The following is a 25,489-nucleotide window of genomic DNA, read 5'->3' as shown; positions in this document are numbered from 1 at the left end:
TGTCCTGTTAACCTGGAGATAGTGTTTTAGGTCTTCCACTTCTTTTGTCCTCCATTTGTTCAGTTTCTTCCCTTTTTTTTAAGGATACCTGGCACACAATGCTAAGACGTGCCAAATTTGCAGCTAATAGCTCTGTGGGAATCACCTTGTTGGTAAAAAAAATTCTAGTTATGTCCATCACACTGGCATTTTTCATGATTCAGCTTGACAGTTTAATTATGTATTTGGGACCGCTGAATTGGAGTGACAACCAAAAATTTCTTTGGACAAGCCAAGCCGCAAATGCTGAGCTTTCAGCTAATAACACTCAGAGTTTCTTGAAGTCTCTTCACAGGCACCTTAAAGCCCACCAACATCTCACGTTAGCTGATCTCAATAGGTAACATAATAGGGTGAGGCAAGGTCTCACAATGGCTTCACCTGAAACCTCTGCTGATAATGACACACCCTTTTTCACACCTTGATAAAGTCACCTTTCATGTGATGAGATACATGATCATTAGTGGGTTCTTGACCCTCTTAAAGGACTGCTATCACCAGGGTTTTAGTACTTGGGACTCTCCAAAGAATATTGAAAGACCGGAAAATATGACTGCGAACAAAACAAAGTAGTGTGGCACCTTGGAAGCAAAAAATAAATAAATTTGGCAGACTTATTTCTACCTTAGCCCAGTCCTCGTTGAGGGATACAGGAAAATGCTTAGGACAATGTGTGTAATTTCAGGCCCCATGTTTAGTCCTGCAGCCAAGCAGATCATGAAATATAGCACACCGGTGAACAAAGTGAGGCAGTAGCTTGCTGATTTCAGCCTTGTGACTTTCATGTTAATCAGCCTACTAGTTTATAGCAGCGGTCCCCAACCTTTTTTGTGCCACGTACTGGTTTAATGTCAGACAATATTTTCACAGACCGGCCTTCATGTTGTCGTGGATAAATACAACAAATTAAAATGATATGACCAAGACAAAAACTGTGGTATTTTGTAAATATAATAATAAAATTCAGCAAATTCACAGTAAAATTGCGCAACTTTATTAGCAGCGTCCTCCTGAAATGCGCCAACAACATTGAGAGTAACATCATCCTCTCCGCCCCTTAATGCTCTCTGGTCACTATGGTAACCTGTAAATATTTCTTTCAAAATAAGAGACACAACTATAACACGGGAAAAGACCCAGGGTAACAGAGTTAACGATTAAAAAAAAAAAAACTAACCCTAAACCCTATTCATAAATTTCACACCCGGGCCTCTGTTACCGGTCCGTGGCCCGGGGGTTGGGGAACGCGGGTTTATAGGCTTTCTCCCTGTTTTTTTAAACAATGTCTTTTTTATTAAGAGGTTTCCTTTTGTACACATAAACATCAACATATATATTATACATATAGACAGAAAGAACAGAGAAGGATTACAGATGATCTGTACATTGAGGTTAAGTAGTACATTTAAGCTGTGAAATGAGTCCAAAAATGTATCTTCGGCTGTGAAATAAAAGAAAGAAAAAAAAAAAAGGAAAAAGGGAAAGAAAGAGAAAAAAAAAATATAAACAAATGTATAATATATCCCAAAGTATTCTCCCTGTTTTTTTTACAAGAGGTTGTTCATATTTAAGCTCTAATTGGGCCTCTCTTTTTTTTCTCTTTATTTTTTTGCTTATTTGTTTTTGCCCTAGATGGCCTGACTCAGCAGGTGGGGGTAAATGCAGTTTCTGAGTTTGCCTTCGCCCAAGCAGTGCAGAAATGGCTCCGCTATGCTCCCGATCGGATGGGTGGTGCAGGACGCCCGATATCCAGCCCCATCCTGGAGTAAACTAAAAACAGTGACTTGTAAGTCACTGTTCGCCATCAAGCCCCACCCTCAACAGAGCAATCGAAGTCACATTGCCCAGCCTCGCCCCCCTTAGTTCCTCTTCATGCCCTGTCTCCGCAGTCTGATGCGTGATGTGTGAAGGGTCCGGGCTGCGAGGATTATGGCAGTGGTGACTTTTCCCAGGAGAAGCTGGGACCCTGTTTACTAGAAGGTTTTAAAATCTCTGTACTTTTAGGTGACAGAAGGAGACATGTGGCCTGGTCAAAACACAGAGAGCTGCACTCTAAAAGATCTTTAAACATAGTAAACATACCTTGTGTGCCACAGACTGCTCCCAAACACGAGGGGACAAGTAATGCCTCTAAAACACTTAAGTTGGCTTTATTAAACGTTAGATCTTTAGCTGGGAAAACATTTTTAATTAATGATTTAATCACTGAGCACAGCCTTGATTTTATGTTTTTAACTGAAACTTGGTTGGACCAAAGTAACAGTGGAGCTGTTCTCATCGAGACGACCCCTAACTACAGTTTTATCAGTGAGGCCAGGGTGAGCAGGAGAGGAGGAGGGGTCGCTGTCTTATTTAATGAATCATTTCAATGTAAGCAGCTATCTCCTGGAAGTTTTCAGTCTTTTGAATATGTGGCTTTACAGCTGAAGGCCCCATCCAAAGTTGTGTTTCTTAATGTTTACAGGCCTCCCAAATACTGCACAGACTTTTTTAATGACCTCAGTGAACTGCTGTCTGTGATCTGTGTTGATTTTGACTGTGTAATTATTGCTGGGGATTTTAACATCCATGTGGACAACCCTCAGGACAAAGGGACTAAAGACCTGAGTAACACTCTGGGCAACTTTGGGCTGACTCAGCATGTAACAGAGGCCACACATAATAGAGGACACACTCTTGACCTACTGATCTCCAAGGGCCTGAGCATTTCAAAGGTTACTGTGTCTGATGTGGGCGTGTCTGATCATTACTGTGTTTTCTTTGAAAGTAAAATCTCAGCCCACATAAATATATCAACAACAGTGATCACAAAACGGTGTATAACTGAACACAGTAGTGAGATCTTTAACCAGGTCTTCCCATTAACACCTGACCTGTCCAGAGGGTCAGTCAATGAGCTCGTCAATAGCTTCAATGCTAACATGTTAAATGTAATGGACACTATTGCTCCCATTAAGGTGAAGGTTATCTCTGGAAGGAAAAAGTCTCCATGGAGAAACTCCACACTGGTGAAAAATGAAAAAAGAGAGTGTAGGAAAGCTGAGCGCAGATGGAGAAAAACAAACCTCCAGGTTCATTATGACATCTATAAAGAGAAACTTCACAATTATAATTGCAACTGAGGAGTGCAAGAAGGTCCTACTTCTCTGACATCATCACTAAAAACAGCCATAATGCTCGGGTCTTATTTTCCACAGTTGACAGGCTAACAAACCCTCCTGTGTCAGTGGCAGCTGAACTTCATTCGACCATGGCCTGCAATGACTTTGCCAAATTCTTCACAGAAAAAATCCAAAAAATTAGACAAGCAATTGGTACATCAACAGCAGATCCAGGATATGTACTGTGTCCACCAAAAAACTGTTTAAACACCATGAAACAGTTTCACCCGATTAACAGCAAAGACCTGGAGGACATCTTAGGTCAACTGAACTCCTCCTCCTGCTGTTTAGATGTCCTGCCAACAAGTTTTTTCAAAAAGGTCTCAAAGACTTTAGAGTCAGACCTGTTACAGATCGTCAACTTTTCTTTATTATCAGGTGTGTTTCCAGAATCACTAAAAACTGCTGTAATAAAACCTATACTGAAAAAGGACAATCTTGACAAGACACAAATGAACAACTACAGGCCGATCTCAAATCTCCCATTTTTAAGTAAGATCATCGAAAAAGCAGTTTCTCAACAGCTCAATTACTTCTTAAAACAGAATAACTGCTACGATGCCTTCCAGTCAGGTTTTAGACAGAACCACAGCACTGAAACCACTCTGACCAAAGTGTTTAATGACATATGTCTGAACACAGACAGTGGGAAAATGTCAGTCCTATATTTACTGGATCTCAGTGCAGCATTTGATACAGTTGACCACAACATATTACTCAAACGACTGGAGAACTGGGCAGGTCTTTCAGGAACTGTACTAAACTGGTTCAAGACATACTTAGAAAACAGGAAATACTTTGTATCAATAGGTAACTTCACATCTGAGCAGACAAGTATCACATGTGGAGTTCCCCAAGGTTCCATCTTGGGACCCCTTCTGTTTAACATTTACATGCTCCCATTGGCACAGATTATAAAGAACAACAAAATAAACTATCACAGCTATGCAGATGACACACAAATATATATCACAATGTCACCAGGAGACCAAGGCCCTGTACAGGCTCTTGGTAAATGCATTGAGGAAACTAATGACTGGTTGTGCCACAATTTTCTCCAGCTAAACAAAAACAAAACTGAGGTAATAGTCTTTGGCGCCAAAGAAAAACGATTACAGGTCACCAGAGAACTTCAATCTATACACCTAAAAACCACAAACCAGGGGAGAAATTTGGGTGTAGTGATGGATGCAGACCTAAACTTAGAAAAACACATTAAGACAATAACAAAGTCAGCTTACTATCACCTCAAGAATATTTCAAGGATAAAAGATCTGATGTCTCAACAGGACCTGGAAAAACTAGTCCATGCATTCATCTTTAGTAGGCTTGATTACTGTAACAGCATCTTTACAGGTCTACCTAAAAAATCAGTCGGACAACTACAGCTCATTCTCACTAAGACCAAAAAAGTGGACCACATCAGTCCAGCTCTGAGGTCTTTACACTGGCTGCCTGTCCGTCAGAGGATAGACTTTAAAGTTCTGATGCTGGTCTATAAAGCTCTGAATGGTTTAGGACCAAAATACATCAGTGACCTCCTGACCCAGTATGAACCTTCCAGATCCCTCAGGTCATCTGGATCAGGTCTTTTATCAGTTCCCAGAGTCAGAACCAGACACGGAGAAGCTGCATTCAGCTTTTATGCTCCTTATATCTGGAACAAACTCCCAGAAAGCCTCAGATCAGCTGAAACACTCAGTTTATTTAAATCCAGGTTGAAGACTCACCTATTCTCAGCTGCATTTGAATAAAGCACCAAATCCACACTTTTAAGCTTAAATTTCAAAACTTACATTAACTACTGATTTTTATCTACTGTTCTGATTTTATCTGTTTTGATTTTATATACTGTTTTGTTTGTTTGTTAATTAGTTTGTTTGTTTGCTTGTTTTAATCAATTTTAAATCATGCTTTTTATTTGTTTTTGTTTCTAATGTCTCTGTAAAGCACTTTGAATCACCTTGTTGTTGAATTGTGCTATACAAATAAATTTGCCTTGCCTTGCCTTGTAACTAATACATTTAACAATAAATCTTCTTTATAAAACAAATAGTTTTTTTTATTGATACAAATTTGTCTATTGTCATTTTTTTAATTACATAATGCCCAGTGCTTAATATTATAGGGCTATTGTTATGAACATGATAAATTGTAGGATAATGTTCAACATATAATGGTTATCCTGTTTTTAGATCAAACACAATTGTCTTTTTCACAGGTTTAAGTGTTGATGGTAGCTTTCTGTGGTCTAGGATTGATGGAAATACCTATTAAGTCCTGTTTTAATCATGATTTTATTGTTGTTTCAATATTAACCAAGGGTACAAAAGTGGTGGAAAATCAACAGCGGAATTCAGCATTGATTCATCATTAACTGAGGGTAATAACTGATATAAAATCAATGCTAAAATTCAACACTGATCAAATATTAACAGAGGATGTAAAGGTGACATCACCTAAGAGCCAACAGACCCCTAAACAGGCCATGACCGCAACCCCGGGTTGAGCCCTCCAAGGAAGATGCTCCTGGGGAATCCCCCGACGCCCTAAGCCTTTCCCTTCCCCCACATCAATATGATCAACGAACAGAAAGTTCTGCTAATTTCTGTTTAACTCCATTAAGTTGCAGACAAAAAACAAAAATAAAACTAGGGTAGCGCTCTGCCCATAAAGTTCAACTGACAGCTAATCTATGTGCAGTGCATAAAGAAAATGATGGAAAGACAAACTAAAAGAAAATTTAAACCTCTTACACCATTAAAGACTTCAGTCGTTCGCAGTTTAAGGTTCAAGGTTCAAGGTTTTTTATTTGTCACATGCATAGTTATACAAGTATAACACACAGTGAAATGTAGCCTGACACGCTCCTCGAGGGGGGGGGGGGGGTGTAGAGGAAGAACATATATACACATATACATATACATATATATATATATATATACATATATATACATACATACATACATACACATACATATAGTATATACACTGGGTGAATGTGCAGTAGTAGCAGCAAGCAGGTGAATTCTGTACATTAATATGAATAGACATCTGACTATTTTACAGGATAGACAATATAAACATATTTAAAATTAAAGGAATTGAAATGTACATTGTGCCTTGGTTTAGTGTCTGGAAGAGTCCTGTCTCAGCCAATTATAGATGATGTGAGAGGGCGGGTGTGTGTGTTTAGGGCACGGATGGCTTGGGGATAGAAGCTCCTCTTGAGTCTCTCTGTCCTTGCCCGGAAGATGCGGAACCTTCTACCAGATTGCAGAAGTTTAATGAACTCAGCAGAGACTCCAATAAAGAGCAGCTGAGTCAATCTGGTCTGGACTCTGGAGGAGAGTCATGATTTCAGAGCCTCTGTAGGACAGAAAACCTGCATTTATAGTGGGATAGTCTTCTGCTTAAATAACAGGATCATTCAAAACCGTTGTGTGACTCTGGAGGCTACACCCATAGACTGTGTGTCAGAAATATGATTTGTGTTCAGTATTTGAGCAATTTTATATGGTTTCCATATTCTTAAAATTTACTTTTGAAGGCGAATTATCTCTATTTCCAGTTAGCATCGGACCTCACTGAACAAGCTGGGTGATGGAACAAGCTGATGCTTTAATTTGCTGAATTATTTTGCACATCTTGCCAGTGGTAACAACACAGGCAAAGTTTTCACATCCATTACACAACATGGTGAGCGTCAGTAGTTGAGGGATGAAGTCACATATGTCAACATACATTTGCATCAGAGAACAGTCTCTTCAATTTACTTTTATTTCTATTTCTATAATATGTGAAAACGAGAATATAAAATACCCCCCAATCTAACATCTCTCACAATACAAATGAAACTACAATGCTTTGTAGACTGCCCAAGAATTTGAACAGGGTACTGGGCTTAAGTATAACAGACCCAAATTCAAGCACACTGGGTGAAAAAGTCCATTGTAAAAATCTGAGTTTAAATAAATAGTTTCTCAATTTATATAAAACATAGTCAGACACCAAGAAACAAATTGTGGAAAAAAGCTAAATAAAGGAGAACATTGTTATGTTGTTTGCTGCAAAGACCTGGTTATAATCATTTTTGACATTTCTTTTTAAACTATAAAAATCAGAAAGGAATTTGGTTCCAGTAGATGGTGGCTCTCAAGCACAGCAATGTAAATCTCTCTCTTACACACACACACACACACACACACACACGCACACACACACGTCTATATATACATTACATATGCATACACATACATACACAAAGCTGTGTAAACCAACTATAAATAACTAATCTAAACTTATATACATTAAATACAGAAATTAAATGAGGTGGAATGAATACTACAGAATATACATAAATAAAAAGCACAACTAACTAAATCAACATCACAACATGAAGTGACTTCCAGTCCATAATGACTCCAGATTTTTGGTCTTAGGTATTACTTGAATGATTTCAAATCCTTTGTAGGAAAACCAGAATGACTGATGAATTAAATGTTTGCAATAAAAAAATAATAAATGTTTTTTATAACAAAGTTTTAGGTAAAAAAAATATTAACTAACATCTACAATTAATATATACATGTTATCTGTACAGTTATCTGTACAGAAAAACATTCATTATAGTAACAAACCAATTAGTGTAACAAACAGTTGTTACTGTTACGGACATAAAATACCAAATTGAACTAAATATGAGGTAATCTTTTCCCTCATGCATTGTAGTGAAGCTACGCTTTGAACATTGCTCCACCTTTGACACTTTCATGTACTGTGAATTCTCATGTGCTTTTTCAAGTGTGCCGCCTGACTGAATGTTTTACCACATATTTTACACAAGTGTGGCTTCTCACCTGTGTGGATTCTCATGTGAACTCTGAATGCTGACGCGTTACTAAAGCTTTTCCCACAGGCGCTACAAGAATGTGGCTTCTCACCTGTGTGGATTCTCATGTGCTTTTTCAAGTTTGGCGCCTGACTGAATGTTTTACCACATATTTTACACAAGTGTGGCTTCTCACCTGTGTGGATTCTCATGTGAACTCTGAATGCTGACGCGTTACTAAAGCTTTTCCCACAGGCGCTACAAGAATGTGGCTTCTCACCTGTGTGGATTCTCATGTGCTTTTTCAAGTGTGCCGCCTGACTGAATGTTTTACCACATACTTTACACAAGTGTGGCTTCTCACCTGTGTGGATTCTCATGTGAACTCTGAATGCTGACGCGTTACTAAAGCTTTTCCCACAGGCGCTACAAGAATGTGGCTTCTCACCTGTGTGGGTTCTAATGTGAGTGTTTAAGCTGTTAATCTGAATGAATCGTTTCCCACAAGTGCTACAAGAATAAGGTTTCTCACCTGTGTGGATTCTCATGTGAACTCTTGATGATGATGAGTGACGAAAGCCTTTCCCACAGGTGCTACAAATATATGGCTTCTCACCTGTGTGGATTCTCATGTGAGATTTTAAGTGGATCAGATGACGGAATCCTTTCCCACATGTGCTACAGCAATAAGGTTTCTCACCTGTATGGACTCTTAGATGGTTAAGCAGTCTGTATTTATACTGAAAGGTTTTTCCACAAATCTCACATTTTACAGACTTTCTACTTGTGTCAGGCTTACACTGACTATATGACATGAGCTGGCTCTCTACTCCACTTTGCTTTCTCTGATTTCTCCTCTTTGTGTTTGCATTTGTAGTTGATCCTGAGTGCACATGCTCACTTTCTTCCTGGCCTTGGCTCCACTCTGGCTGAGGACAGTTGTTAGAAAGAAAGTCACTGCTTGGTTCAGGTTCCTCATGAGTAGAAGTCACCATACATCTATTAGTCTCTTCCTTTAGAAGAAGCCGCTCTCCCTCCTGACTGGTGCAGGGTTCCTCCTGCTCCTCTTTAAATTCTGGAGGCTTTCGATCCTCCTGATCCAGACTGGAGATCCTTTCATGGTTAGAGACCTGTTGGTCTGCAGGAACCTCTTCCTCCTTACAGATCTTTTGATCTGAAAAGTCTCAAGAGACAAAAACAAAAACATAAAATGAAAAAAACCAAAAACTCGAACATTAAAAAAACAAAACAAAACATCTCATCAACTATTAGAAATTCTCTATGAGCATGTCGCCCACGTACGCCAGTGTAATTCAAACAGTTAAGCTAGTGATACTGACACTTAGATACACCGGAATAAATTGAAGTTTGGGGAGCTACATACAAATCAAAAGATCTTGCTGCATTTTCTTACATATTAATTTTGTACATTACTACAATGAATTTTAAATAAAACCCCTCAGATGCAGTTTAAGTGCAGACCTTCAGCTTCAATTCAGTAGGTTGAATGAAAACACGGCATAAAAATGTGAGAAAAAAAATCATCATGTTCATTTCTAATACAGATGCTTGCTTTCTCCTTTTTAATACTCTACCAGGCCTTTACTGCAGTGACTTTCAGGTCTTGTTTGTTTGTAGGCCTTTCTGTCTCAAGTTTAGCTTTCAACAATAGAAATGCATGCTCAACTTGGTCAACGCTTGAGGGTCGACGGATGTGCTGACGCGCCAAAAATCAGACCACCAATTTAGGACAACACAGCAACAAGATGCAACGACCCAGAGTCTCCATTTCAACTTGGGTCGAAAGTGCGGACTTCAAACTTTATACCAGTTTTTAAATTGTGTTGACAGGCCACTTAAAACAGACGTATGATAAAAAATACACACAATGTTTTTTTCTGAATAAAATAGTAGTGTTTACAGTGGGAAGAAACTGTAAAAACAGTGTTTTTTTAAGGACAGCGCTAGCAAACACTCCTTTTTATCTTGTGAGAGAAAAAGACAAAACACCCCTTTCCTTCCCCATTAGTGAAAAAATGTACCATGTTGACCAATCGAAAATGATGTGGCAACATGTGGCATTTTGTTGTTTGGGAAGAGGTGGAGGTTTTAGGAGTGACACTGGCGAGTCAGAGCGAGCGAGCGAAAGAAAGCGAGAGAGCAAGTTTTGATGCGTGAGAGATTTGTCATACCTGCAGGTAGGGCTGCCACGATTTGTCGACTAGTCACGATTACGTCGACTATCAAAATCGTAGACGACTGATTTAATAGTCGACGCGTCGTTTGAAGCTTTGTAAGATCCCAAAAGACGCAGGAATAATAGCAGGATTTAAGAGTGTAATAACGGACTGAAACAGAAGATGGCAGCACTGCACGTACAAGGATGCCAGCTGCCGTTAAACCCCGAAGAAGAAGAAGAAGCAGCTGTGTCCCAGAATTCATAGCGCGGCCCAGCTTAGTTTCCAACAATGGCGGCAGCTAGTTAGTTTTAATATTACTCGTATTATTCTTTCTGGGTCACAAAATAAACGTTTAACATATTTTCAGGCGAGAATGTAGCTGTGTAAACCTCAAATATCTGCTCAGTTTATCAGGACACCACATATTTTCAAAAGCGCTCCGACGTTTTCGGAGACGTCTGTTACCCGCTAGCTCAATAGCTAGCCGGGGGCTAGGTCACTAGCGCCGTGAGAAGACCGGATTCCCGGCAAATTGTTTTCAAACCCACCGCCGTCTTTCGCTACTCAGGTTAAATATATATGAGTCACTTAGATAAATGAAAAATGTTGTTGTTTGGCTTTTTTTTTTTTGTATTTTATTTGTTCCTGAGTAAATCGGTTTGTCTGAGATTAAAGTTATAGTTTTTACACAGCTGAATAAACGTAAAGCAGACAGCTGATTATCAGAAGTGTGAGATGCTGGAGAATATACTCCGGTGTCCTGTTATATTTTAGATAGCAAGGAGTTTATTAAACTTCACCGAAACAATCTGCAAATTTCATTAAAATTGAATAAACTATCATCTTGTCTTTATCTTTAGTTAGCACCTTAAAAGCTTAAAGCTGTAAGCTAATGATAGTTATATAAGAGCAGATGCTGCTGGTGCAATAAGCTGTAGTTTTACGTCCAGTGGATGATGATCTGATTAGTCGACTAATCGCATAAATAATCGGTGACTAGTCGACTATCAAAATAATCGTTTGTGGCAGCCCTACCTGCAGGGTTTATACCTGTGGTGTTCTTCTCAGTCTTATGTGTGCATTTTTAGGTACATAGTGCCATGTACCGATGATATTTGCAAAATGTGTGCATAATTTTTAGAAATGTACAATTTCTATTTGCATTTTAAGTTTCAAAAATGATTTGTTAAACATGTTTGTGGTTTTTACAGTAAAAAATATAACTTTTTTCTACTCGGATTTTAGGTTTTTTGTCTCAATTGTCGTCAGTCGAATCAGAATTTGAATTTTTTTTGAAAACATGGACATGGCATCCTTTGGATTAATGAGGATCACTTGCTTGTTCTCAGTGCTCAGGTCAAAAACTTTCTTCTCTGATGGAATTTCCTATCAAACTGGCTGCTTAGGCGTCAAGTTTCTAACTCGACAATGCTCACATCCAGACGACGGGCTTTTCAGGGAAGGCCTTGCATCAGCTAGACAATATTAAACCACATACTGCATTTATTCCAACAACATGGCTTTGTAGTAGTAGAGTCCAGGTGGTGAACTGGCCTGCCTGCAGACATGGCAAATGTTTCTTTCATCCACTGAAAATATTTTGCATGAAAGTGAAAAATATGAAAATGGAGACCCAGGACTGTTCAACAGCTAGAATCTTATATCAGAGAAAAATGGGAAGAAACTCAAAACAGCAGCTGCTCTCCTCAGGTCACTAACTGTTGTTAAAAGAAGACAGAAAACAGTGGTAACATGGCTCCGTCCTGACTTTTCTGTTGCTATCTTCAATTTCAAAATAAGCAAATGTTTTGTATATTTGTTTGTTTTGTTGTTTTTCTTCTACAATGTCCAATTGGGTTTAATTGGGTTTGTATCTGTAGAAATTTTATATCCATTAACAAATAAAGACAATCAGCATCATAATATGAACTCATTTTCAGGTTTCAACATTAACTAGACACAAGATTGTTTCTACTTTCTCAACCAACACACTTCGGCTTGTTCCTTTTAGTTTATATTATTCCTGTACCCCTGAAAATAAAGTTTAAGTTCTAATTAGAATCCTACATTAGTAATATTTGTTTGTCTCATCTATAGAGTATTCCAAACTTTTCATACTTTGTTGGTAAAATTATTTAGCACTAATTTCCTAGCAGTGGCTGTACTGTCCTGTGACAATTACACCCAGCTGTATTAGGAATTAGGTTAAAGAACTTGTCAGAGTATTTTTGCTTTTAAAGGTTTTATTATTCATATAATAATCAGCTAAGAGTGTTTATATTTCTGTTCTGTACTCAACCAGCTGCATATTTTAATTGCTGGCTCCCTACTTTATAACGGAAACTGCTTGCCTTCACATTATCAGTCTTTGCCTTCACATTGTCACTGTTTGCCTTCACACTAGCAGGAAACCGCCACCCACGAGTAAGAAACAACCTTGTAGAGAACACGAAGTTTTTTGATAAACCACACCTGTTTTCTTGACAAGATAAGGATGATATTTCCTTTTTTGTATGCTTCATGATGTGTATAAATAAAGCCAGACTGCACCAAGGAGGTGTGTGAGTCTCTCCCTGAGTCTCTCACCCGTGCACGTTTAAAACTGCTCTAAGTGTCTGAGTGATATTTCATTGCATCTGAGTACTTTGATAATAAAATATCTTTAACATTTAATTGGTCCTTCGAGCCGGAGTGGACATTGATATTTTTTCAATGCTCCAATAGGAGACCTTCGTCAAGTCCTGACGTCGTGAGAAGCCCACGCTGTCGACTCCTCTCCAGGCAGAGGATAAAGTCCAGAGACGTGACGTTCGGGTTCTGGCCAGCGTTCTTATAAGAGGTCCACGACTTCAGGGGTTGATGAAGGAAACCAAAGCAACCACACAATAACTCAGGTGAATATTTAGCACTCACTCACATCTTGCGCAAAACGACTGAGGCAACCTGTGGTCTGTACATTAAATAGTTTCCCGTCAATGTATGACAGATTAATTAAGTAACATTCTCGTCTGAAAAAGGACTGGTAGAGGTTACAGCTCGCCTGAAAGAGGGCTTGGAGCAAGTTTAATGTCAAAATACGACAGGATAGTAACATTCTCGTCTGAAAAAGGACTCGTAGAGGTTACGAAGCAGCTCGCCTGAAAGAGGGCTTGGAGCAATGTAGAAAGACACAGTGTTGCCCAGAATAAAAAACTCATTACGCGTATAATCTGTTGTTTTACTGTTTTGTTGGTGGAGTAAGTTGATTTTACAGCACATTAAGGAGGCTGAACTACTCCACCGAATTGTTTACCGTTGGTTGCTCGAGTTCTGGTGGAACGGGAAAAGGTTGTGTTTCATCACATAAAATTGACACCGCTTTCAAGGCTAGCTTGAAAGTAGAAGGCCGTGTCAATAGCCTCTCCCATTCCTCGTGCCAGAGAAAGCACCACGGGTGTGTATGTGTGTGTGTAAACGCAAATATATTTATAAATAAATAAATAATAATAACAAGAGGAAAAAATAATAATGGGTAATAAATCAACAAAACTCACTGCTGACGAGCAGTGGCTAGAGAAAAAATGTCCAGGCGCCGGACTAATTAGCGCAAATAGATGGAGAAATCCAAAGAAACTAAACTGCCCTGCGTGGGAGGGACAATGTACTCCCTTTGCAGTGACTGCTTTAAAAGAGACCCTCCAAGCGGAACTAAACAATGAAAAAAGCTTTAAAAAGAAAGCCAAACGTCTCACAGAGTGGCAACATTTTAAAGCCTGGATGGCAGAAAATGATAAACGCACAAAGGTGCGAGAAGAGAAAAAGAAAAAGAAAAATGAACAAAGTAGTGAACTAAAAGATCCACAACACCCAAAACCACCTCCTCCATATGTGCCTGCCCCCGGCCCGTCTAATCAGCCAGTATCAAAAAACCCCTTCACTGACGCGCCAGGCCCATATGATTCAGCAAGACAGGCATTAAATTTAATGACAACAAATCACCATAAGGAAGACATAGGGAAAGACCCGTCAGGTAGGGATATGGGAGGACAGATTGACCCCCCAGGACCGTCAGGTCTGTTTCCAATGATAGCCACGCCCAACCCAAGATATGGCCAACTAACGGGTGGCGATAATAATGAAAGAGACAACAACCCTTTCCTATATGTTTTCAGAGCATGGTCCCAAACTGACAGATTTAATGTTTTAAAGGACGTTCCACTGTTAAATGAAGGTTTTGAGCCATGGAGGGAGGCAGTTGAGTTAATTAGAACACACTGGCACTTGAATGGCCATGAAATGCTCCAGGTAATTCAGGACTTATTAGGTCTAAAAATGGGAACAGTAAAGGGAGACTTCACGGGGTCAGATGACCAGGGTATAGCCCTGCTCCCCACCTCTGAGCCTCTAAGGGCTCAGTTGGCAGGATTATATGAAAGGATTAGAGTCCGTCTAGCCCCAAGAGCAGATTACGGCAAAATAGGCGAGATAAAGCAGAAGGAAGCTGAGACTGCCTCTGACTTCCTCGATCGCCTACGCCCAGTTTTCAGACAACATTCAGGTTTAAATTACCAGGAGGAGCCACAAACACCATTTCAGCAACAGCTAAAAAATGCATTTCTGAACGGCCTCCTCCCAAAAGTGAGGGCCCACGTAGAAAAACACTGGGTCACACAAAATACAGGAAGTCTGTCAGATGCACTGCAATATGCTGAACACGCAGTTAAAATACAGAAGCAAAAAGAAAAAGGAGGCGTCTTTACTGTAGATCCAGCAACAGGATTGGTGGCATTCTCTGGAGAATACAGAAGACATAAACCAGGCCCCTACAAAGGAAAAGGAAAGGCAGGAGGAGGGCGAAAAGGAGAGAGAAGACTGAAAGACACAAGCTGCTACAATTGCGGAAAGGAGGGGCATTTTGCTCGCGAGTGTAGACATAGAAAAAAGGATGACACTGAGGAAGAGGATGAAAGAAATAACAAATGACTAGGAAAAAGCACAGAAGCAGAGAGCAATGAAAACACGGACGTGTATAACATAGAGCAATTGCTTTTGGGCTCTGAACATAAACCAAGCCGCAAAAAAGGCAGCACAACAACATATACAAACTTTAATATCTAAACTACTTAGGTGCATAGAGGCACTTGACATGCTTGAAAACCTGGATAAAATATTACTGAGAATGTAATGTTCCATCTATAGAGAAGAAAAAAAAAAAATCTTGCTGGAAGTGATCACCTTGCCAAAACAATTGGCACTGTGCACATGTGGAGCACATCAAAAAGACAATTATATTGTCACAAAAGGAAATAATTTTGCAGAACAAGCAGCAAAACAGGCTGCAAACAATCGGCAGAGCTACTAGAAACCAACTACTGCCTACAAATACCACTTGATGTACTAAAAACCGAACAACAAGCTGCAACAATCACTGAACAAAACAAGTGGCTGAAATGTGGAGTAAACTGAAAGATGACTTAATGGTCTGTGATGGAAAACCTATATTAACAGAGTCATTACACAGGACAGCGGTTGTAGTGACACATGAGGTAAACACCTGTGTCAACAGGAGGGAGATATAGTATAGATAAACAATGCAATACACACTATAAATTTTGAAACTTTAGCGAATAATTTGTAAGAACATGCCTATTCTGTCAAAAAACAAAAAAAAAACAAAAAAAAAAAACAACACAACTCACAAGGAAACCCACATGGATTTTATTGAACTTAACGAATGCCAAGCATCAAGATATGCTCTAGTAATTATAGATGTATTTTCAAAATGGCCAGAAATCTATCCAGTCAAAAGAGCAGATGCAATATCAGTGGCAAAGTGTTTATGCAATCACTTCATCCCCACATATGGCATTCCCAGTCTGATAAGGTCAGACAATGGAACACATTTTGTTAATGACATCATCAGCAAAGTCTCTGAAGCTCTAGGATTTAGCATCAAACATCACTGTGCATATCACCCACAAAGCGCAGGATTAGTGGAAAGAACTAACGGCACAATAAAACAGAGATTAAGAAAATGCATGGAAGAAACAGGAAGACCATGGCCTGAATGTCTAGGCCTAGTAAAGATGTGGATGAGAATAACACAAGGTTCTCAGAAACTTACACCTTTTGAAATCATCCACGGGAGAGCGTTTCCATTGCCAATTACCAGTGAACCTATTAATAAATCAATAAGGGAAACTACCCTAGCAGAATGGATGACTAAACTGTTTGAAAATAAAGAGATTGTGTTAAACAACCAACTGCCGAGTGATTTCTCTCCAGTGTCTTGCAGGTTACAACCAGGTGATTGGATCCTGATCAAAGTACTCCAGAGAAAGAATTGGAGTTCACCAAGGTGGGAGGGCCCATACCAAGTCCTACTTACCACACCCACCGCCTGCAAAATAGCAGAAAGACCATCTTGGATCCACCACAGCCACTGTAAAAAAGTGAGTGACAATCCAGACGCTTAGACGCCGGCTCCCCTGGCTTCTAGGTGATCTATTGGTGAAGGGAAGGGCTGATTGGGTATATCCCGCCCTTTTTTTACTTCTCGCCAATAGTCTACTCACCAGAAGTCTAGGTGTGCCTGGTCATCATGAAGACACTTGTCCTCCTAGTGGCCAGCATTGCGCTCCTAGTGAGCCTACTAACACTCACCCAGATGAGAGGAAATAAACAACACCACCTGCAAAAAAGATGGACACATGATAATTCGCATCTACGTGACCTGAACCAAGACCATAACCACCCATGGATGAACAACGCGTGGTATAGATATGTGTATGATAGAACACGCACCGACAACAGCACGGAATGCTATGTATGTTCACATATGCCAACAACAGCCGTACACGCAACAATATATGGAAAGGCACCTGAACTTGACGAAGCGATGTGTGTGTTCAACAAAGCAACAACTGGCAATTGCACACGCAGAGATTTGATGGCAACAGGACTGACCCTAAAAGGTCAAAGCACAAAGAAAGAAGACCTAATTCCATGGTGTAGTGACACAGACGTCAAACGTGTCACGAAACCACTTTCACAACGACGTATCCTAATTGAACAGACAACCCCTTGTGCCTACAATCTGACGAACTGGAACTACACCTGCAACGAAAAACATTGGGTAAACGTCAAAGCCAACAACACAAAAAACAAATCATTCGCCATAGTTTTGCCGCCGGACATACAGCACCCAATGTGTTTCAACTTCTCCGATGGAAACAGGAAACTTGGACGAAACCGCAACTGCACACAGACACTTGACCTGACCCAATCCAAAGGAATACACACCTTCAAAAATTGAACTTTCTGGGTCCAGGGAGCCGCTTGGGCCTGCGGGCCTAAAACCTACTTCATGCTCCCACCGAACTCCACCGGTCTGTGTGCACCAGTACTAATTTCAGACCACACCTTCAAGATCACAGCAGAGACACACACGTCAAGAGCAAAACGTGAAGTTGCTGAAGTCACTGAAGTAATGCCACATGACTCAATCTATGGATCAGATGTGCCCAAGAACTTCAAACTATGGACTGATGGTCAGAAAGTCCTCCACTCCTTGTTCCCTTGGGTAGGAGTTGGGAAAAACATGCTGAGGATCGAGACACTTGACTATCGATTTGGACTGTTCCTAAATGCTTCAATGAAAATCAACAAAGCGCAAAATGAAGAACTCGACGCAATACACATTGTAGTGATGCAACACAGAGTCGCACTAGACATGATTCTAGCTGAAAAAGGAGGTTTGTGTGTATTGTTTGACACTACATGTTGTACATACATCCCAGACAACATACACTCACAAAACATGACCGACGCTTTGAACACCTTGAGAAAGATTGAAGATGCTGAACAACAAGACTATGTCACAAGCACTGATGATTGGTTGACATGGTTACTAGGTGGTTCATGGAAGTCCCTTCTGATTAAAGGACTTGTTGGAATAGCATGTTTGCTTTTACTGTTATGTGTTTTCACAACATGTGTAGTACCCTGTCTGAAGAAAATGGTATCAAACATGATGACAACTTCTATCAATGCTTATGTGATGATGTCTCAAATGGAAGAAATTTTGAAAGATGATCCATACAGTAATGTTTAGTTTAATTGAACACAGGACTGTTTTATGACGTTCAAACCGAAAATGTTTAGACAAGAGGTTATGAACTGACAAAAATAACAGTACTGTCATGTGAGAAATCTAAACAACAGGAGGGAATGTCAGAGTATTTTTGCTTTTAAAGGTTTTATTATTCATATAATAATCAGCTAAGAGTGTTTATATTTCTGTTCTGTACTCAACCAGCTGCATATTTTAATTGCTGGCTCCCTACTTTATAACGGAAACTGCTTGCCTTCACATTATCAGTCTTTGCCTTCACATTGTCACTGTTTGCCTTCACACTAGCAGGAAACCGCCACCCACGAGTAAGAAACAACCTTGTAGAGAACACGAAGTTTTTTGATAAACCACACCTGTTTTCTTGACAAGATAAGGATGATATTTCCTTTTTTGTATGCTTCATGATGTGTATAAATAAAGCCAGACTGCACCAAGGAGGTGTGTGAGTCTCTCCCTGAGTCTCTCACCCGTGCACGTTTAAAACTGCTCTAAGTGTCTGAGTGATATTTCATTGCATCTGAGTACTTTGATAATAAAATATCTTTAACAGAACTGTTTTGCTTTTTAGTTTAACTGTTGTTAGTTTTGCCATATTTGTGCCTTACCAACAGTGTTGGGTAGTAACGGAATACCCCGGGGTTCCCTTTACTACGGTTCGGAGCCACGGACCTGTTTCATATACGCGCGGAATAGTTTTCTATATGAGACCCAGCAAAAAGTGTAGCCGTACCTAATGTCCAACCTACTGATACTCATTTTACATTAAGATTTAAAAGTCTAGTTGGTACCTGTATGAGGAGTATCCTTCAGTAATAGTAATAAATCACACAGCAATTCATGTAGTTGTAAAAAGCATGTTAATATATTAAGTAATCCAAAGTATTCAGAATTAGAGATGGACCGATCCGATATTACGTATCGGTCCGATACTGACCTAAATTACTGGATCGGATATCGGAGAAAAATAAAAAATGTAATCCGATCCATTAAATATCACGAAAGCACCTCACAAAACTTGCAACACGCCGTAACTCACCTCAGAACGTTAGCACGTCAGAGCAGTATGCGTCACGTGATAGAGCGGCTGTGGCATGCGGGACCTGTCGGTGGTCTGGATAGCATGTGGAGCTTCGCTAGCAACCTGGCATTTCATCTCCGACAAAGTTATCCCGAGAGAAGTAAAGCAAGTGTGTAAGTCCATCTCTGAATGTTTGTAAAGCATTCCTGCGTTAAGCTTAACAAACGACTGCCTCTCGCTCTCCGGCTGCTACTTCAATCGTGAAGCTTACTTAATTACTTGCTTAATGGGGCGATCGTGGCTCAAGAGTTAGGAGTTCGCCTTGTAAACGGAAGGTTGCCGGTTCGAGCCCCGGCTTGGACAGTCTCGGTCGTTGTGTCCTTGGGCAAGACACTTCACCCGTTGCCTACTGGTGGTGGTCAGAGGGCCCGGTGGCGCCAGTGTCCGGCAGCCTCGCCTCTGTCAGTGCGCCCCAGGGTGGCTGTGGTTACAATGTAGCTTGCCATCACCAGTGTGTGTGAATGTGTGTGTGAATGGGTGGATGACTGGATATGTAAAGCGCTTTGGGGTCCTTAGGGACTAGTAAAGCGCTATATAAATACAGGCCATTTACCATTTAATGATCAGCTGATCGGCTTTTCTGTCGCGAGTCCGTCTCTCTGGTTTGCTTTTGGCCCACTTTGCACCAGAAAGAGGAAACCAGCGGCTGAACAACAGCAGAACGTTTAAGCTTGATAAGCTGTTGTTAGAATTTATTTAATATTACTTTCTACACCAGGAGCTTTTTCTACGTAGCTGACGCTGGTAACTGTGCAGGGGCGGATCTAGCAAAGTTTAGCCAGGGGGGCCGATAGGGCATGAACAGGGAAAAGGGGGCACAAAGACATAGTTTTCTTTCTTATTCTCATTTAAAATGTCTAGCTTTTAATAAATAATTATCTGACACCCAAAGTTTTAATTTGATGTAAAATGAATAGAAGTCAATTACTGTATATAGTGACTATTAAGTCTAATATACCCTAGTAAGCTATAGTACTTTTTACTTTGGGAAGGTACCATCTGTGCAGTCTGCAATTTTGTTGAAGAAAGATGTTGAATCTATTTAATATTTCTTGAAAAATAATTGATTTCTGTGCATTTTTTTTCCACACTGCATCAAATTAAGGTTGATTACGTCGATTAAGCATCATGAGGTGGAGCGTGAGGGGTGGTTCCCTATTTTTTATTTATTTATTTTTGTTGTTGCTGGGAGTTGGAACCCTATTAGTTAGGTTGCTTAATATTTATGCTAAGTACTCTTTAAAATACCAGAATAGGGAGGATGGTGTAGGTTTAAGTTTATTAGATTGATCAGTATTGCTGAACTATGAAATATTTTTTTTTTGCATACAGGTATAACAGAATAGCTTTAGTGTAGTTGTTGTTTTAAACTTGAGTATGAACTTGCAGACTTGCAAAATGCAGCAAGATATTTTAAAAAACAGTTTTGTTGATTAAAAAACATATCGGATTCATATCGGTATCGGCAGATATCCAAATTTATGATATCGGTATCGGTATCAGACATAAAAAAGTGGTATCGTGCCATCTCTATTCAGAATACATTACACTCACTGAGTAACGAGTTCTGAATACATTACAAAATACATATATTCTGTAATACATTTTAAAAGTAACTTTTCCAACACTGCCTACTATTAGCAAACTTGCGAGCCACATGCTATGAAGCAAATCTATGGTCTACAGTGACCCCTTGTAGACATTGTGAGACATCGTTTCTGCTTCCAGAAAACCACAATTTGTGGGACTGTCAACTGCTCCTAAAAGAAAACTGAGCAACAATAACAGATATTAAGGCGCCTTTTCCTTCTTCCCAGTGCAGACATCACTGATGCTTCACTCGTTCCTGCCTTCCTGATAGTTTCACATACCTTTGCTTTGTATCTGTATTTCAGGTTTCCAGATGGTATCCAGCAGTCTGAGCCTCTCCTGCCCGGTCCAGACCATGATGTGTTCAACCTCGTGACTGGTGCAGAGTTCCTCCTGTTCCTCCTTAATCTGAGGAGGCTCTGGGTCCTCCTGCTTCAGACTGGAGCTCCTCTCCTGGTTACAGATCTGTTGGTCTGCGGGAACCTCCTCATCCTTACTCTTCATTCTGTTTTGAGAATTCTTGAAAAGAGACAAGTGATAACGGGAGAAATTAAAAATGAACAAATGTGACAAATGTTTCAAGAGCACCGTGTGAGTGACTCAAGTTCTGATACTTTTATAAGCAAAATTAAGAATACAAAAACTTTCAGGTAGCTGCTGCCAGCTTGGTAAATGGCCTGCATTTGTATAGCGCTTTTCTAGTCCATAGGACCCCAAAGCGCTTCACACTACATTCAGTCATTCACCCATTCACACACACATTCACACACACAGCTTCACAGTTGCGCAACTGTTTGTCATTTTAACCTGCCACAGTAACAACCAAAAGTAATTATATCATTAATTATATTTAGATGGAGGATTTTAGAGTATTTCTCACCACCTGACTATAATCTGAGTCCAAATTTCAAATTAAAAGCTGTTTCACTTTGTTTGCTGATTTGTGCTTAAAGCTGCAGTATTTTGTTTTGTTTTTCATTATTTTCAAACTACGAAATAATTGCAGTCACAATAATAAATTAATATCATGTAAATTATTTAAACTGTACTTAAGTAAAAATATAGAATCACCATGGTGGGATGGTGGTTAACACTGTTGCCTCACAGCAAGAAGATTCTTAATTCGACTCAGGAGTTTGCTTGTTCTGCTCCTCAGTGTGTCTGGGTACTCCAGCTAGGGCTGCCACAAACGATTATTTTTGAGATAGTCGACTAATCACATCATGCATCCATTGTTGTAAAACGTACAGCTTATTGCACCAGTATGCACCAGCTCTTACATAACTATCATTAGCTTACAGCTTAAAGTGTTTAACGTATGTGCTCACTAAAAATAAAGACAAGATGATAGTTCATTAAACTTTTAATTAAATTTGCAGATTAAACACCACCGAGACAATCAATTCAGCAGTCTGCTCTTTGCTCCCTCAAATATAACAGGACATTGGAGTAAATTCTCAATCATCTCACATTTCTGTTCAGTTTTCTGTTTATTCAGCTGTGTGAAAACTGTAACTTTAATCTCAGCCAAACTGATGCACTCAGGAAACAATAAAACACTGAAAAAGCCAGATAATAACATTTATAAACTAAGTCACTTATATAACTAACCCTATAGATGAAAGCACATAACATTTTATTTTCAAAAGCAAATAACAAGCTTATAGAGCAGTAGTTTTCGGTTTTCAACAAAAGCATGCAATTTACTTTGTGTACAGTCAAATGGAGTTGAGTCAACTAGTGCCACCCGTGGCAAGGTGCCATAGCCTACAGCCAGATCAACTTGTGACACAGACATCTGCAGCACAATACATTTGTCACTTTCAATTTTTTCTGTTTTTGTGTCTTGCAAATAAACCTTATATTATATAATTATATTATGCATTTATTTTTGGCCTACATCAGTAGAAAATGACAAATTATATACACAAAGTTATTGAAATCACCAGTCCTGTTGATTATCATGATTTTAATTTTCTTTCCCATAACAAAGAAATACGTCTTGAACAAATATATGACACATTAATATTTCACATCCTGTTATCATAGCCTGCCTGTGTAGAGAATACATTAACATGGCAAATGTATTTTGCATGAAACAAATTCAAACGAGGTGCAGATGTGTGTCACAAGTTAATCTGACTGTAGGCTTTAGGCACTTGACCACAGGTGGCGCTAGTTGACTCAATTTGAGTGAACATAAAGTAAACTGCACGTTTTAGTTGTGCAGCGAAAACGCTGAAATCGGAGTAATAACACGTACGAGGGGAACAATAACGAAGACAAGATTCTCCCGATCGTTTACTCTTGCTATCCTGTGAACAACATCGGCGTGGTGTTAATTGTTTGCCGTTTTCGCGATCGCCTCGCGCACGAGAATATCACCAGGTAAACTCGCGACATTTTTAAACATTTTGTTGTTAAAGAGCAACAAGACTGAGGGAGTGTGTTTGAGGTAACCTTATAAATGTCACGGATGACACATTTGGTGTTTATTTGCTGTTTTGTCGGTAGCGGCTACTGAAAAGCAAGTCTACCACACATCTGTTCGGCCAACGCCAGTTAATCCGGAACACTGGCCGCGAAGGATTTCACTCGCAGAAAAGGCTCATCGATGGTGGCTGGGATCGCGGCACGATTATCAGCCATTGCAGCCTAAGGCTCAGGGAAACGAGCCCGCCAGCCCTTTATAGTGGCCGAGCCCACTGGCGATAAGGAAAGGTAGCTCGTCATAGAGGACTCACGCTCGGGGAGACGTTTTTATGGTCGACTTAATAATGGAATAATGGCATGCATTTATATAGCGCTTTTCGAGACCCTCAGAGCGCGTTACAATCCCACTATTCGGTTCTATACTTAGGCTCCCAGAAGAGCCTCGAGAACCCTGGCGCTGTCTTTGCATACCTCCACAATGCTATGTTATTTAATCTTTTAAAAAAAGGAGATTTCCTGCGTACGACCAGAAAGAGCCCAAGTACCGCGCGTTCCACAGTTTTTAAAATAAATAACCTACAACATCTGCACGGCAACCACGTGGTGCGAGTTGAAGGTTTCTCTCACAGATTCTTTCGTCCGCGTGTTTAATACTAAAATCTTACCGTTTAAATCAAAGGGACGCACTTATGTGATGAGCTGCTGGTTGAATTTAGTCTGCGCTGATGGTTGATCTCACCCTGGTCGATTGTTTCTTAACCTCCGAGCAGATTTCTACCTTGAAAAACTCTCAAACCACTGTTGTTTGTTTGTTGTGGAGTTTGAGTGACGTCATTTCCGCTATACTTCTTCCATTAGAATTTCGAGTAGAACTGGCGCACTGCTGCCCTCCTCGGGTCATTCGTAGTCCAAATAAAAGTCCTTCCAAACAGTCCAGTGCTTTGCAGAAACCCGAATAAAGAATTTTAGTTCCCCAGTGATCCAAGCCAAGTATTGACTTAAACAGTCTGTAATATTCTGCAGCACAACTGGAACAGACTGTCTAAACATGTAAAGTAATGACACCCATTCTTTTCATTCTGTTATTGCTTTTTCCACATGCTGTTTTTTTGATGATGGATCCACATTCAGAAGACCCAGTGCTTATTAAATTAAATTAATTAATTTTATTTATATAGCGCCAAATCACAACAACAGTCACCTCAAGCATTAACTGAAGTTTCTGTATGTTTCCTTATCATTTCATTCATTTTCTTCACTCCTTAACACATATCTGAGCTCCTTTGTGAACAGTCTTGAACTTCATTTTGGACCTGTTTTAATCACTCTAGCAGCTACTATGTTTGTCATTTCCATTATTTTTCTTGCACTAAACTATTTGCACTAAACAATAATTTCAGATAAACTGTAATTCCATTCATCCATCCTGCTTTTCTCAAATTTCTCTGTGGCTTTTTCACAGTTAGAAGGAAATGCTTCCCAGTCTGCCTTACTGAAGTCAAATGAGCAAAGTCATTTGTTTTATTCAGTAAAGCATTCCAGAGCTTTTCAGAAGACAAGGCCTATGAACCAAGTGATGCTTCTGCAAGGGCCTCAGAAAAGTAAAACGCTACACTCATCCACACAAAAGCGTGTCTTTCATCTCTTCTAGGAGGAAATACTATATATTGTTATATATTATAATTAGTCCTCCAGTGAAGTTAGTCTCATATCACATGTGGCTGCATTACATCCTGCAACACCTCGACCGCCCGGGAACTTATGCCATGGTCCTGTTTGTGGACTTTAGTTTGGCTTTTAACACCATCGTGCCTGAACTTCTCTCCTCCAAACTATCCCAGCTCAGTGTGTCACCAGCTGCCTGTCAGTGGATCACCAGCCTGACAGACAGGAAGCAGCAAGTGAGGCTGGGGGAGATCACCTCTGAAACTCGGTCCCTCAGTATTGGTGCCCCTCAAGGATGTGTCCTCCTTCTACACTAATGACTGCACCTCCAAGAACTCTGCTGTTAAACTCCTAAAGTTTGCAGATGTCACCACCGTCATTGGCCTCATTCAAGATGGT

At 39.9% G+C, this 25,489-nt stretch overlaps 1 protein-coding gene and 1 long non-coding RNA gene across 2 annotated transcripts; one reads left to right on the top strand and one right to left on the bottom strand.

The window, feature by feature from the left end:
* Nucleotides 1-6,801: 6,801 nt before the first annotated feature.
* LOC113010268 (uncharacterized) lies at nucleotides 6,802-24,268 on the bottom strand. The gene is made up of 3 exons (XM_026149269.2): nucleotides 24,091-24,268; nucleotides 21,274-21,511; nucleotides 6,802-9,214 (listed from the first exon to the last, which is right to left on the bottom strand). The coding sequence occupies exons 2-3, from the start codon at nucleotides 21,494-21,496 to the stop codon at nucleotides 7,971-7,973; spliced, it is 1,467 nt and encodes a 488-aa protein (XP_026005054.2). The 5' UTR covers nucleotides 21,497-21,511; nucleotides 24,091-24,268; the 3' UTR covers nucleotides 6,802-7,970.
* On the top strand, nucleotides 12,429-18,811 carry LOC145421827 (uncharacterized). Its single transcript, XR_013903184.1, has 2 exons — nucleotides 12,429-13,105; nucleotides 16,476-18,811. It is a non-coding gene; the product is annotated as an uncharacterized LOC145421827 (long non-coding RNA).
* Nucleotides 24,269-25,489: the final 1,221 nt, after the last annotated feature.

This window comes from Astatotilapia calliptera, chromosome 18, assembly GCF_964374335.1.
Source record: "Astatotilapia calliptera chromosome 18, fAstCal68.1, whole genome shotgun sequence".
Classification (NCBI taxonomy): domain Eukaryota; kingdom Metazoa; phylum Chordata; class Actinopteri; order Cichliformes; family Cichlidae; genus Astatotilapia; species Astatotilapia calliptera.
Note: the sequence above shows the minus strand (reverse complement) of the source record. Positions and strands in the feature narration are given on the sequence as shown.